Here is a 16,467-nt window from a genome sequence, read left to right on the forward strand (position 1 = left end):
TTGAAACCATCAAGCTTAAGCAATAGTATGAAACCTTTTTGTAACCCTTCTGTTACTCCTACATCCAATTCCTATCCTCAGGGCCACATAGTCCCACAAAGGAGTCTGACACTTGGGCACGTTACTAAAAGGGAAATTTAAATTACTTATTTTGGAATATAATTCCCGGTGGCAGCAAAATACCCAGAGAGTGTAAGAAGAGGGTTAAAGGAAAAATCTAAATGAAAAAGAGGTCATTAACAGAAACTCCCACACAAAAGAGGAAACTGAAGTCCAAGCTACAAGTGATGAATGACACTTAAAACGGCAAGTGAACAGACTCACGTGTATGCCTCCCTGTTCACTTGTGATCGAGTGGAGGGCAAGTGGAGCGCAAGTGGACAGGGAGGAACGCATGTGAGTCTGTTCACTTGCCGTTTAAGTGTCATTCATCACTTGTAGCTTGGCCCTGAGAAAGGAAATCCGAATTGGGCCTTGGAACTTCAAAGCCATTTTTGAAATCATCTCCTGTGGAGGGCTTCAGATGAATCACGTTGACTACAAAGGAAAAATATTCTTTAAAATGTGATTCATGCAGGAAACGCTTGTTCAGAGGCAGAGCCCCTGCCTCACATGCAGAAGGGCCCAGCTTAAGTTTTCAGCCTCCCCACATAAAAAGGATCCTGGGTTCCAATCTTTCCCAGACCTTTCTGGGAAGACTTTGGACATCCACTGCCAGTCAGAGTAGAAAATACAGGCATCAAAAGACCAACAGCCTGACTCGTATAAGGTAGCTCCATTCATATAATTGTTTTAAGTTAGGGTTAGGCAAGCAAGGGTACTCAGCCAAATCTGGCCTGCCATGGTTCCCCCCCTAAAAATGTCCTCCCCAGTTTCCCTTACAACTCATAGCCGAGTTGCTGTGCCCATTCTTGCAGTCTGGAACCAGCCCAAAGGGTGTGCAGGATAGCCGTACACAGTGGGAAATCCTTCCGGAAAGATACTTTGTTTTCAAGCCTACAGGAGTACATCTAGGGAACCAGAACAGCTGGGCACGGCTCCATAAATGGTGGGACAATGAATTAAAAGATAACCCAGAAGCACAACCCAAAACTTAGTGCAGATCGACACTCGGGCGCCGTCCCTCTTGTTGTCTTGGTTGGGGAATGCCTTGCATTCAGGCAAGTGCAGCATTTTCCAGGTCACAGAAAAGAACAGAGACCCTGTGTACATGGTGCCCCATGTGTGTGCACTACTATGAACACTGTAAATAAAGCAATGCTTGATCGTAAAAAAAAAAGTGGAATACTTTGGAGTGATTTATGTTTCACATATAGTAGAGAACATGGTGTGCTTAAAGTGATTTTATTAAATCGGCAAGAAAGTTGTAAACATATTACTGTTGTAAAATAGCTTTTAAAAAAATCTACAGATATTGATCTCTACCATATTCACATTTGAAAACTGCTTCACATTTTTCCTCTTAGTGCAATTTTAAAGGGGGAGCCTGATGGTAACTGTAGTATGAAATTGTAACAGAGGAGACAAAGGTAAGCATTATTGTCTTTTCACAATGATGTTTTGTGCTCAAACAGACAGTTGAAGAGAAGTGTACAGGGACAGCAGTCAGGAAACATAAAATATTCCAAGATCAAAGTTGGCACTCAGGCTGTGTGACTTGGATAAATGGACTGAAGGGAGATAATTCTGCCCTCTCTTTCTGGGGTGGCTGCCACCTCCAGTGGGGCACTCGGTTAGGTTGCAGACTTCTAGCGATAAGACTGGTCGTGAGATCCCAGAAGGGCACATTTTTTTCCTCATTGCTGTCAGTATTCACATACAAAAATATTTGGCAAAATCCAGCAAGCCCTGCTGAAACTGCTCCCTGAGGACTGGGAGAACCTTGTAAGCAAAAGATACCCACACCGTCAAAGGGGGAAATCAAGTAGAATCACGTCGTCCCTTCTTCTGCTGGAGCAAGAGGTGAATTAAAGAGGGGGAAAGAACCCATTTTATTTGATTCCTCCTCCTTGCTTCAGCACAACCTGTCCTGCATGCCTTTTGCTTGTGGGGCTCTCTCAAACCACAAGGGAACTTGAGGGCAAACCGCAGGCTGCTTGAGGAAGAGCAAAATGGGGAAAAGATCACTCCCCCAACATTTTCCACAAGCTCTTCCAGGGGTACCAATCCTATGACATGAGCAAAACATGGTGATGGTACCACCACCTTTGTTACTTTAACTCCTCCCTCCAGTGCACAAAATTTTGAGCAAAATGGGCATCAACAGATTCTGAAAACCAATACAGTCAGCAGCCCAGGGGGCAAAGCCTGCTCCGATGTGCTTATCTCCCTCCCCGCTACAAACAATAGGAGTCTTTAGTGTTCACAGTATTGGCTGTGGGTCAGGGTCACACTGGGATCTCATTGTGAAGATTCTGTGCAGCACTAAAACATGAGCCGTGTCCATAAACCCACCTGCACTTCAGCCTCATGCCCAATGCCCGAGGGAACGGATTCAACTCCATGGTGCCCGTTACCCCATCAAAACACGGAACCGTGTTACCTCCTACACTTGATTTGGTTGGCGCACAGCCGGAAAATGCCTGCTTTGCTGCCAACCGGGCTGTTCCAATAAAGCAGGTAAGCAGGCCTTGCCAGAATAAATGCTGCAACGCTGGCAAGCGCTAACATCATTCAAACACTGACTCAGGAAACTATCCAAGTTGCTACCCTGCAAAAACATGCCCACAGCTGCACAGATTCCCCTCTTCTCGGTCCTGACATTTCAAACACAACATTCAGAGGCCCACAAAGGCCTGCGGAGGATTCTTTTGGGGGGGATTCCCTTTTGAAGCACAGACTGAACGGCTTGTGGCTGCCGCTTGGAAGAGAAGGGCAAAACCAGCTGCAGAGGAGAAGGAAGCCCGTGGGCTAAGTCTCTGGACAAAGGCCGGAGCTAAGATGATGTGAAATATTTGGCTGAACTTGAAGCAGTCAGTTCTTGAGTCTACCTGAGGCCTGGTCGTAGGAAGGGGCAGTGAAATAAGTCGAAAGCTGCTCTCCTAAAGGGGTCTAATAAAGCGAATGCCAAACTTGGTTCTGCTGGAAGCAGTGCTGAGCACTCAGCTTTGCTAACCAACATCAAAAGCCCCAGCCACTATTCTTCCGGATCTATCATCAATACAATGGTGCATAACCTACTCCGTAAGAAACAAAGGTGTAAAGATCACTCAATGAGCTCAACCGTTGCCACTCTATGGTATGCTGCCTTCTTTTTGGCAATAAAAAATAACACACACACACCCTGAGGCAACATTTTAGCACCACAATGCAATTTTATGCAGTTACTCCAATCTAAGGCCAATGAAAGCAGCGGCTTTAGACTGCAGTAACTCTGCCGATGAGTCCGTCACACATGACCGTCATCTGGTGACATCATTGAAATCAATAAATCTCTATTCTATTTGCATTAGTGTAAGTTAACTCTGGGATTATACCTGATAAACAGTGCAGTGAATTATAGAACCATTTGGTTTCTTGTCATTTCAATTGCAGAAATATTAGCAGACAGAGATCATGAATCAAAATGTGTTTTTTAAAGGGGTGACTCAAATGGAGCAGAGAATTTCAGAGATCAATATTGCCAACAAATAATTTGGGGGGCGGATTGAACTTCCAGGTATTTGTAGTCGACAGCTTTCTGTGTCACTTGGTGCAAAAATCCTAAATGAACGTGAATCCAATTTGTGGGGTTTATCGTAACAAAGTGATTTTGAGACTCTATCCTGCATCGCCTTTTTGACTTCCAGTTTGAGGCAGTGCAGACTTAGCTATTGCAAGCCACTGGCCCACTTCTAACAAGCCTTCCCCAACGTCCCCGCAGTTCCCGTAACGATTCCAGACCCTCTGCAGCTTCCATGGCACATGGTTTGTAAGAAAAAAAAACTACGGGAACAGTGCAGGAGGAAATCTGCGGGTAAGAAACGAGGGATGGGATTTCCCATCTCTTTCTGAGAACAAATGTAACTTCCGACCTCATTAAAGAAGAATGTAAAGAAAACTAATTTTTGCTATTCTTGTTCTCAAATGGGATGGAAAGACTTGTTTTTTTCCTAGAATAGCAACACTTTACCAAAAAAAGCAATAGCTGTTTCATTCTCTTTTGCAGAAGGCTGAATTTCTATGTCTGAGGGTGGTGGTTTATTCCCTATTAAGACATTGCTGAATAATAAATAATCAAACGGAGTGGTTGGGCGCTTCTTGGCAAAAACTGCCAGCACATGTAGCCTGCGTTAAAAGCCTCCATTCTCTTTCACTATTTATAGGGGGAGTTAAAGGATTTGCTACTACAGCCCAAAGAGCAGCGCAGAGAACTAGTCATATAGGAATGTTTGCAATCTGCTACCAGCATGAGCGAGGCATGGTATGAAAGAAAGCCTTGGATCTGGTTTCTCACCTAACAATATCAACGCTTTGCCATTTCCTTTTCATTATCATAAGCACGAGGAATGTAATGAAGTGGTGCGTCACTGCAAGAGTCTCAACAGATGTCAATATCAGTTCAGGTCCCCACAAATGCACCTTGCCACAGTTTTTCCAACTGAAACAGGTAGGGCTCATCCAGGTAACCGTCCTGGGTACAACCGCTGTCTCCCCATCTCCAAGCTTACTTGCTTCCTTGCACCTTCTGATTGTATGTGCCAGCGTGCTTGTACCCGGACACATAGCCGGAAGTGTCGACCAGATCTTCACGGCCTGCCTTGCCCTTCCCTTTCCCAGATGGATCGAATCGCTCTTTGTGAGAACCAGTGAAACGTGTCGTATCCGTCAGTCGCGAGACAGTTGGAGATGAAATGGCTTTCTATTGGGGGAAAAAAGGGGAGGAGGAGAAGTTTACTCTTTAAAGTGAAACAGCGGCTCTAAGAGTTGTATATTATAAAGACCTCTGACCTGGTTGCAGGCCACCAAGTGGGATTGCCTCCAGAGCTGTTAAACAGTTGCCCCTTAAAGACTAACCACATTGATCCCAAACAGAACTCACTTCATCAGATGTTCTGATTCACAGAAGCTGATGCTAGCTAGAACAAATGTTGTTAGGCTTTAAGGTGTTATTAGTCTTCTATTTAATTTTGATGCAATAAATTAACATGGTTACCCCTCTGTATTATTTATTATTAAGAGTTCCAGGCACCCTTGACAATAAAGGATGGGCAGCATGTAAATATGTCAGGAACGGGAAGCTTCTCATGATTTTTAGAGGGTTCTGGGGCACACTCTCAGAGTCTCTCTACACGAGACAACTGTCACATGAAGAATACATGTTGGGAGATGCAATGTTAGCCAGGAAGCATAGTTTAAAAAGACAGAGCCAGCGGCAAGGCAAATGCTTTGCTATACACTGGAGCTGCGTGAAGGGGCTGTGAAATGCCAGAAGGGAAACTTCAGTCTCTAGGTCCAAGCCCAGCTCTGGGTGGCAGCTCCAGCCCGTTTCCATTTCTTGCTGTCCTCTGGTTGCGACCCTACACTTTTTTAGACTGGAGAGATAAAATTCGGGAAGGGAAGATGAAATTAACAAATGCTCTGAGGGGCGATCTCCGCCAACTCTATCTTTTTAAACTACGCTTCCCGGCTAACATTGCCTCTCCCTACACCTGATGAACATGTGCTGAGGCATCTCATGTAGAGAGACTCTCAGTTCGCCAAGAGAAGTAGCCATGTCACAACTCTGCAAAAATCTCTCTCTCTCTCACACACACACAGTATTCCCAGCTTCCTCAGCCGCTTCTGCACCTGCCTATCGTTAGCCTTGCCACCACATTTTGCCTTGATGGCAGCACATGGGAGGACCTCTGAAATGCTAATTAATTAATTAAAAACTGCCTTATTTGCTCTCTGTGGCTGCAATCCAAGAAAGCCACATCCATGCATGAGAAAGAGCTGTGTACACCCCAGGTTTTTTTTCTTTGTAGCTGATGAGGCAAGCCACGTTTTAATTGGCTTTAAGATTTTAAACTACCTTGCCCTTTTAGCATCTGGCAGAAACTTCAAACCAATTTCTAGCTTTCACAAAAAAAACTATTGTTGTCTTGAGGACTACACTAAGGTCCTTTATATATTATTTTTAGTCAACTCCATTGTGCTCAAGAGCCTTCGCAACTCTGAACTCTGCAGTCATTCATTTCATAACACTGAATTTAGTCTGAATTGATATTATCGTAGCATATTTCCCAAATTCAGTGATCTATTGACATAGGCTGCAATCCTAAAGACAGTTTCCCAGGAGTAAGCCCAAATGAAGAACATGGGGCTTACTTCTGAGTAGACCTGCTTAGGATTGCTCTCTAAGTGTGTTTGCCTTCTGTTCTCTAAAGTGTAAGTACCCTGGGGGGCTCAAATAATGGCTCTAGTTTTCTTTCTCAGTTTGTCCTCCCATATTGTCTTTTGAGGTATGTGTAATTAAGCCTTCGAAGATTATTTCTGTAAAGCATTTGCTCCGTCCTTGCTCAAACCACCCTGCTCCTTCTTCTAAACAGCAGAATTTTCAGAACAGCCTTTGACACTTCAACATCGAAACCTGATGAAGGATGGACAGTTATAAAATTCACATCTAGAATTCTGAAATGTAATTAGTCCAGCATCCACCATGTAAGATAAGATATTCTCCAGAAATGGATGAGTAGCTTAGCTCTCCAAGGCCGTTTTCACACTGCTTACTGGCCATGGAACATTGCACCAAGCTCCCGCGCCAGGAAGACGCTGTTGTTCCGGGAGCTCGGCGCGATGTTCCGTGGCCAGGATATGTACAGTGCCAGTACAACTTGGATGGAGGCATTATGGGTTTTGTCAGTATCAAGGGAGCAGCAAGAGATGTTTACTACGATAAAAGGAGCCTCCTTGGATGCCAATGGGGGTTTCCTTCCAAGTTGTTCCTGGCTGAGCAATCACTAGGCAATCCCAAGTCTACCTGAAGGCACGAAGGAACACCACTTTGCCCTTCTTCAGAGCCAGTGACTGCAAGCCTTTCTGGCCACCTTTGAGTACTAAACATCCTAGAGAACAAGATGATAGAACGCTCTGCCACCAGAGGCAAAACTTCAAAAGAAAAGAAGTAGAGATGAGCAAATCCATGGCTCCTTGGATGTGCTCAAGAGACCTCATAAGTGCAAAGTAATGCACATTGGAACCAAAAATCCAAAATATAAATACAAGTTGATGGGGTCTGAACTGGCGGAGACTGACCAAGAGAGAGATCTTGGAGTCATGATAGATAACTCACTAAAAACGTCAGCACAGTGTGCGACTGCCATAAAAAAAGCTAATGCTATGCTAGGGGTTATTAGGAAAGGGATTGAAAACAAATCAGCCGGTATCATAATGCCTCTGTATAAATCGATGGTGAGGCCTCATTTGGAGTACTGTGTACAGTTCTGGTCGCCACACCTTAAAAAAGATATCATAGCACTGGAAAAAGTACAGAGAAGGGCAACTAAAATGATTAAAGGGTTGGAACACTTTCCCTATGAGGAAAGATTGAGGCGCTTGGGGCTCTTTAGCCTGGAGAAAAGACGACTGAGGGGAGACATGATAGAGGTTTACAAGATAATGCACGGGTTAGAGAAGGTCGAGAAAGATGTGTTTTTCTCCCTTTCTCACAATACAAGAACTCGTGGGCACTCTATGAAATTATTGAGCAGTCGGGTTAGAACAGATAGAAGAAAATACTACTTTACACAAAGGGTGATAAACACATGGAATTCGTTGCCACAGGAGGTGGTGGCAGCTACAAGCATTGCCAGCTTCAAGAGGGGACTGGACAAATATATGGAGCAGAGGTCCATCAGTGGCTATTAGCCACAGGAGATAGATGGTATTCTCTTTGTGGGGAGGTGGTGCTCTGTTGTCTTGGTGCTGGAAGGAAGGCAGTGGGAGGGCTTCTGGTGTCCTGGCCTCACTGACAGTCCTTTAGATGGCACTGGATTTCTAGCCACTGTGTGTGACAGAATGTTGGACTGGATGGGCCACTGGCCTGATCCAACATGGCTTTGCTTATGTTCTTATGCTTATGTTCTTATGTTCTTAAGATAATGATCCAAGTCAGGGCTTTTTTTCAGCGAGAACACGGTGGAACGGAGTTCCGGAAACTCTAGAAAATAGTCACATGGCCGGTGGCCCCGCCCCCTGATCTCCAGACAGAGGGGAGTTGAGATTGCCCTCAGTGAAAATGGTCACATGGCTGGTGGCCCCACCCCCTGATCTCCAGACAGAGAGGAGTTGAGATTGCCCTCCGTGCAGCTCAGCGTCACGGAGGGCCATCTAAACTCCCCTCTGTCTGGAGATCAGGGGGTGGGGCCACCAGCCATGTGACCATTTTCACTGAGGGCAACCCACTGAGTTCCACCACCTCTTTTCCCAGAAAAAAAGCCCTGATCCAAGTGGTCCAAGAATTTCCATTCCTTTGTTATCCACCGCTCATTATCGTGCCATGAAGTTTATAGTATGGCTGCAAGAGTTCTCTTTCCAGCTTTTCTAGAACAGATCACCGTTGCTCTCCAGGCTTCTAGCATATCAGCCCAAACACAAAAGAAATGGCAAAGACCACCAACCCACTGGAGGATCAGCCTTCAAAAGTCACAGACTGACTTCCTTGACATCTGATACATTTCTCCGCTCCGGTAACTGTGGGGATATCACATCATTCCCAAGTGAGTGGCATGGCTAAAATGCCTGTGTGTTAAACGGAGTGGCCATGCAGAGTATCTTGAGGGGAGGACCACAGAAAACACAGCACGGTGTAGGGTTGTCTTCATACAGCCTCACACAGCAGATGCATCATCCCACACACTGCAAGGGCAGCTCTGCTGGCCCATCACATCTGAAAGTCACAGATTCTAACAGCCGTAGAGAGAACATACTTAAGATAAGGGGAATCTATGCCAGGTAACAACAACAACAAAATTTGATCTATATACCACCCTTCAGGACATTTTAATGCCTACTCAGAGCGGTTTACAAAATATGTTATCCCCACAACAATCGCCCTGTGAGGTGGGTGGGGCTGAGAGAGCTCCAAGAGAGCTGTGACTGACTCAAGGTCGCCCAACTGGCTTCAAGTGGAGTTGAGGGGAATCAAGCCTGGTTCTCCAGATTAGAGTCCTGCCACTCTTGATGACGACACCAAACTGAGACAGCTCTCAGACACTAAAGGATGTTCCATTGTCTTCTAGCCACATAAAACCGGGGCATCTTTCAGAAAAGATGGTGGACTGCATCTCATGATAGCAAGCCAAGGAGCATGAAGTTGAACCCAGCTTGGTCCCAGCTTCACTGAGTGACCTTGGGAAACTGATTACTGCTCCCTTTCACTTACACAGCTGCCAGAAGCCACAGGTTTTGAATCTTAGATCCTGGCAGTGAAACTCTGACTCCCTACACCACTACAGAGATTTTTGCAGGGAGGCCCTGATAGGCATAAACCCATGGCCCATTCTGCCAGGACAGCAGCATCTGTTGCACCCAGAAGAAGCATTTCAGCCTGCTAACACTCAGCAAGGTCAGGCCACAGCTTCAGCTAGCAGCAAAATACTTTTTTGTGCTGTAAAAGGGCAATACAAGTGAATTGCCACAGTGGATGAAAAGGTACAAAGAGTTTAAGAGAGTGAATAAGCTTCCCTACTTTCACAGCCCCAGATATGTAAAAGGAAGCCATTTTATCACCACTTGCAAAGAGACTCTGTTTTCAAAGCCCTCACTTTCCATTTAGCTGCATAATCATAAACTCTTTGAGTTGACTGTACATGCAAAGCCTATCTTGGTTAATTCTGCAAAACTTTGATTCAGTGTTAGAAGGGTGATTTTAAAAAAACAACAAAAGAGGAGGAATTCTTGTGCACCAGAAAGAGATGTAGAAGAAGAGGACATGTCAAGTGCTTTTTGCTCTCTTTGAGAATTTGGAATGTTTGCCATTGGGAACCCTCTTTTTAAGTATCTTTGCTTAGCAAAGGAGACCAGATACAGATGTGCCCAGGTGGACTGAAATCTGAAGACTGGGAGAAGGGAACTGGAAGACTGGAATGCTAAGAGAAACTTGGGGAAGGACAGCAAGGTTTACCGCAAGCCAGGTGACCATACCGTGACTCCAGCTATGATCGGTGCTTTCCCTTCAATTAGCTTGTGCATTTCTTGCAGTGCTTCCTCGTTGCTCTTATCTTTAAACCGTTTCTTGGAGAGTTCCTGAAGTGCTTCTTTAAACAGGTCAAAAGTAATTGTCCTGGATTTGCCCCTGGAGCACAAACACAACAAAATGGAAGAGATCAAAGAAAGGTCTTGTGTGCAAGAATGAAGAAGAGCCTGAAAATTAGTCGTACACAGGGCTTTTGTTCAACGGGAAAGCGGTGGAACGGAGTTCCGGCACCACTTGAAAATGATCACATGGCCGGTGGCCCCGCCCCGATCTCCAGACAGGGGAGTTTAGATTGCCAGGGGGCGGGGTCACCGGCCATGTGACCATTTTCGCCAAGGGTGATTTAAACTTTAAAAAACTCCCCCCTTGTTCCAGCTGACCCAAAGTGACATCATTGTGCGGACTTGAGTTCCACCACCTCTTTTCCCAGAAAAAAAGCCCTGGTCGTACACAAAAGGAATTCAGCAGGCAGTTTATGAAAGCCTTTGGCTTCGTTGTAATTTCCCTCAATGCAACTCTCAGGGGGCATCCATATTACAAATCTGTGTCTGATTCACACCCATTTGACTGTCATGGCTTCCCCTCCCCAAAGAATCCTGAGAACTATCATTTGGTGAAATCTTTTAGATCTCCTAGACAGGCACCAGCGTTTCCTGAGAACTTCCTGCAACCTCAAGGGACACCCCAAGCATGCAGAAAAATATTGAAGTAGGGGAAGAGGGGTGCCTGGTGATTCACTATTGCACCTGCATGAAGCCCTCTACTAAGACCAGAATATTAGGAAAAGCTGAAACCCCCAGTGATAGAAAGGGGGGGGGGGAGAAAGAATTGGCCCCTGCAGCCAAGTTCAACCTTTTCTGTTCAAAAATGGGGAGGAGGGGGGGATTCTCGCAGTGAGTGTAGACGGAAGGGATAGTTTACTTCCGCTGCTGGACCACTCCACCCTTTCATGCTTTCCCCTAGAGTGGACTACTGCAACTTGCACTATGCTGGGCTGCCTTTGGGCTTGACCCGGAAGTTACAACTGGCCCAGAATGCAGCGGCACATGGCCTTAATGGGATGCTGTTTAGGGTGCACATTTACCCCTGTGTTATGCCAGCTGCCCTGGCTCCCGGTTGAGTTCTGGATCCAGTTCAAGGTATTGGTTCTAGTGTTTAAAGCCCTCCATGGACTGGAACCTGCATACCTACGGGACCGCCTCCCCCGTTATGTCCCCCACAGGCCCTTGTGCTCTGCAGATAAGCAGTTTCTGGTGGTCCCCATCCCGAGAGACATTCGGCTGGTTTTGACGAGGGCCAGGGCCTTTTCTGCCCTAGCCCTGGCCTGGTGGAACGCTCTCTCAATGGAGATCCAGGCCCTGCGGGACCTCTTTCAGTTCCACAGGGCCTGCAAGATGGAGATGTTCCACTGGGCCTTTGACTAAGTGCCAGCATTTTGTCCCCCTTTTCTGACCGCCATGCCCCTCTTTTTGCAACCGCCCTGGATTTATTTCATGGTGGTGCCCATGGTTTATAGTGATCTTGCAGTGACCTGATTTGCTTGGCCCCTGGATTTTTTCATGTTACTTGGTACATGTTGTTATGATGCTTTTATTGTATACCTTTTTTCTAAGCTGCCATGAGCCCGCTTGTGGGAAGGGTGAGGTATAAGCTGAATAAAATAAAAAGACAAGACACACACACACCCCATCACCAAATCCTCAGGCCCTCCAACTGACATTGATTTAAATAGGAGGCTGAATTATTATGAATTAGTTCCATAATTTTATGTGAAATACAAAACTATGAACAAGTCATGTATTTAATTTTCTCTACCGCGTCTCAGTGCAGCTTTTGTTTAGTAAATGGGTACAAGTATAAGACTGATTTTCTCAGTAAGGATTGATTTATATACCAAACATATGCAGTAAAAACTATATAAAGAACAGGGCACTGTTCCAGCTAAAAATCAGTCTTGACTCCCACAACTAAACCAAACAACAATAAAAAAGGAGAGTAAAGTCAGGCATAATTAATCTGTTCCATCGTTTCCCCCCACTTCCATGGGACTTAGTCATAATTAACTTTTGTGGGATCACAACTATGGTGTTCCTAAAAAAAATAAATAAATAACATTCAAACTTCAATTCTACAACTCTCCTTTGCAAAGTTTCAATCTATTCTTCAATTGTTCATAAAGAATTCTAGGAGGCGCTATATTTCAGGGGATTTCCAGCACATTACAACAAGAAATATTAACTCTGATCAAATTAAAACTAATAATTTATGAAGTCCCATTGAAACCAATGAAACAAATTAGCCACATTTTCCACACGTGCATATATCTTGAGTTCACTGTTGTTGGGAACTGATGGAAAAGTGGCACAAAAAAGTTTTAAATAATTTCCCCCCCTATTCTACTGGTTCCCATGAAGGTCAGTGTGGGCTTATGGATCTTTGTTGCATCATCATCACAAACGAAAGCAAGCCAGCAAAAAGGTCTTGAAAGTCACAAAAGAAAAAGACAGGGCTGACCAACACCATCATTTCCTAATGAGAACCTTTCCTGGTTTTTAAAGGCAATCTGCAGTTAGGAGTCGGGTTAAAGACAACACAGTATGATGGTTAGAGCAGGAGTCACCGACATGGCACCCGTGGGCAGCACGACGCCTGCTGATACCTTTCATAGCACCCAAGTGTTTTTAGAAAGTGGGCTGAGCCAGATGGGGCTTTTGCCCTGCAGGGCTTCTGATTGGCTGTTTAGGTTAAAAGGAATCTATTAACCAGAGCTTCTGCCTGAAATGCTGAAGAGTTACTATTAAATTTATGCATAACCTCACTCTAGGGGTGCCACGGATCGGGCCTGTTTTGGCGTGGATCAGGCCCGTTTTGGGACGCTGCGGCATGCAGGAGCGCTCCTGCACACCACAGCACCCCAAAACGGGCCCACTCCGGGCCAAAATGGGCCTGATCCCCAGGCGCGTTTTGGGCCACTGTGGCGTGCAGGAGCGTTCCTGTGCTCCACAGCAGCCCCCAACGCAAGCCCCCGCGGAGTGTGGGCACACTGGGGGGGGGGTGCGCACACGCGCTGTGGGGTGACATCACTTCCCAGTTCTTGGGAACTGGGGCAGACACTATTCCAGTGCCACGTGGTGCAGGGATGAGGCGCACCAGGACAGACCCGCAGCGGCCCGTCACCTTGCATGGCACTGTGTGGGGCTTGCCAACTTTCTATTTTTCGACTACAGACTAACACGGCTAACTCCTCTAGATCTATAGCCAGAGACAGGTACCAGAAAACAGGCACTGTCCATAGTAAGACATAAAGCCATATAAGGAACTTGCAAGCCGCATCGACCAAAGCTGCTTTCGGTCAATGGCTGTCTCTCATCCTCAACTGGATAGATTTGCTCTGGATAGTCCTAGTGATTTAGCAGAGAAGGCCACAATAAAGGAACAACTGAAAGCTCTTAAAGGTACCCGTTTTTTCTAGAAAATGACACTGTACTTAAACTGCACAGTCCAAGAAACATCCCTAGTGTTGAGGGTGATCCAGTCCCTCGCAGGAGTGAGCTACTGGGATTTCAAAAGCCCCTTCCATGTTTGATGATTTATTATATTTTTATTTATTTATTGCATTTCTAGACTGCCCCCCCCCATCAGACAGGCTCAGGGCGGTGTAACAGCATACAATTTGTAACATACAGTTTAAAAACAATAAAAATATTATAAGCAAACATTAAAACATTATTCCATATACAATAAAATTTGCATGTACAGAAGTAAATGGTCTATTCTTTGATCCTGGCCATTTATTTTTAAATAAAACAGGGCTTCTCCCCTTCCCACCACAGCAGTCTAGTCCTGATCTACTTATAACCAGCAGCATAATCTTGCTCCCTTGACTTGGGAAACAGCAGTCATGAAGCCCAGGGCAGAGGGTAAAGCGTGGCCCACCCTCCCTTCTTTTTCCTGCTGCAGTTGTCCTCTGTAGCACAATCATCTATCTGCTTCTCTCCACTCACCTGCACCCATCTCTGCCTTCAGCAGCACTGGAAAACCACAACCTGGAACTACAGAGTCCAAGTGGCTGGACTGAACAGCTGTGTGGCTTAGCTGCTCAAAGCACTGGCCCCCTTCATTGTTGATTATGATGTCACCATATCACACAATACAGCACCAGCCAATTGGAGAAGGGCATAACAAAAAGCTACAGCCACTGATTCCAGAGAGCCAAGAAACCAACTGTCCAGTTGTATTGTCCCCAGCTCCCTGCCTCTGTTTCCTTGGCAGGAATTCTGATCCAAACTGTAACAACCCCACAGAGAATCTGGACATTTTGAAGCAGATTCTCTTGGAACAGAGGAATTTGGGCTAAATGCCAGATGTGGAGAACTGGCAGTGCAGAAGAGAAACCAAAGCCAGCCCCACTGTCTTCAACCAAGAGAGAGATACACATGGGCTTATACACTTACCAGCAAGTAAGTGCATGCTCATTCGTGGGCCAAGCTCACCACTTCCTTTTCTTCACTCTGGCTTGTGATTTTTATCTGCCTTCCATAGGACAAAGTCAGAAAACTCAGTCAGAGTGGATTTTTCACCCACTCAGAGCACCTTGAGGCTTCCTGGCACACTGACTATACTTATGAACAGATCAAATCGCTATTCCACTGTCAGACTTGCCCTCAACTCTCATCAGGTTTCAGGTGGACAACTTGCTTTTAAAAAAAAATTACATGCCACAAATACGTTAAATATGTCGGTGTTGTCGTGACTTGACTGGCACTAGCCAATTCATATTGCTCACATCTGGCTTTTGCTGTAAACTTGCAAAACTGAGTACCCCACCCCAAAAATTTGACTCAGGAGTGGAAAGTTTGCTGGCCCTGAACCTACTAAACAGCTCTATGGTTATACACATGATGCTTCTGTCATCAGCCTTAGGAAGTAAAGTGAACGGGGCATGTTCCTCACATCTTCCTACATGTCTGTAAATTGCTTCTGGCCACACCTGCTGATTCCCTCTCCATCCTGTGGTGCTGAAGCCCATTCCATGCTTGTATAGGAAATGGAACCTGAAGGCAAGCCAAGGACAGTCAAGGCAGGCCATGCCCCACTTCTTTCATTCTGGGAATTTCAACACAGCAGGACTTGCTTGAGGAGGCACACACTCATTTGTCAATAAATGGCAAAGCACTGAAATGCCAACATACGCCAGCTGAAGCAGGGACTGCCTGACCTAATTAACCAGTTTCAAACAGAAATCCTGACAGATTGCGGGCAACATTTGATCTTCTCTAAATACTCACGCTGACCTGAAATGTGCCTCCAATGTATTTTCTTTCACCCGGGTTGAACACTATGATTTCCCAGGAGGTTTAGCAGGTTGCTCAGGTCCCCAACCTTTTTGAGCATATGGCCCCCTTTGCAATTCTAACACTTGATTTTGGGTGCAATCACAAAATGCAATCCTTCCACTTACAACTTTTTCTTGCCCCAAAGCAGGACTTCTGTACTCCCTCTCTAAATTGCAGCCCCGTCAGCTGCTTTCTGTAAAATAAATGAACCTGGGATGACACGATCAACAGAAGTAACGGTAACATGCGGTTTTGCCCTTAGTTGGAGAACACAAGTTGTGAACAAGGAAATTGCTAACTATGGCTCACTACACTTGACTTGGTGTATAAGACCTAGATTAAGGAGACTGGTTATCTGTGGGCCAAGCTACAAGTGACAAATGACACCTGAATGGCAAGTGAACAGACTCACGCGTGTTCCTCCCTGTTCACTTGCGCTCCACTTGCCCTCTGCTCGATCACATTACTGTTCTTATTAATAATAATAGTAATATCAACAAAATTACTCTGCCTTCTGCCATCACAGAGCCACCAGGCCGTTGAATTTAAAACTGACAAAATATAATCTCATCTTAACTGCCATTAAAACCAACACATAAATACATCATTAAAACAATTAAAAAACAATTTAAAATAAATACAAAATATTACATTCTGTGAATTCGGCTCATATTGATCTCAGCTATTCAGTGATTCCAGCTAATGAGAAAGTCTTTATTGCAGGCAAGATAACACACGTACATGCCCTCAATGGAGCCAAATATATACACATAAATAACACGCCCCTTTTCAGCAACACCCAATAAGAACACATGCAACTAGGCTCCTTCATTTGCATACACTGAATACAACACAACATATTTACAAGGCAGTGATTGGTCCTTATTCAGCAGGACCGATTGGCTGCTGCTAATGCTACTAACCAATAAGACTGCAGACCTGTGGAGACCAACTATAACTGAAACTAGCTCA

At 45.2% G+C, this 16,467-nt stretch overlaps 1 protein-coding gene across 1 annotated transcript in view; it reads right to left on the minus strand.

Moving 5' to 3' along the window:
- Positions 1–438: 438 nt before the first annotated feature.
- Positions 439–16,467, minus strand: part of TPPP (tubulin polymerization promoting protein) — a 75,089-nt gene continuing 59,060 nt past the window's right edge. Inside the window, exons 3-4 of the mRNA XM_054991667.1 lie at positions 10,108–10,258; positions 439–4,840 (exon numbers count right to left, since the gene is read on the minus strand). Of these exons, the coding sequence (XP_054847642.1) occupies positions 4,646–4,840; positions 10,108–10,258 (346 nt within the window). The 3' untranslated portion in view covers positions 439–4,645. The remainder of the gene's footprint in view (positions 4,841–10,107; positions 10,259–16,467) is intronic.

The sequence above is a fragment of the Eublepharis macularius genome, chromosome 11 (genome assembly GCF_028583425.1).
Source record: "Eublepharis macularius isolate TG4126 chromosome 11, MPM_Emac_v1.0, whole genome shotgun sequence".
In the NCBI taxonomy this organism is placed as follows: domain Eukaryota; kingdom Metazoa; phylum Chordata; class Lepidosauria; order Squamata; family Eublepharidae; genus Eublepharis; species Eublepharis macularius.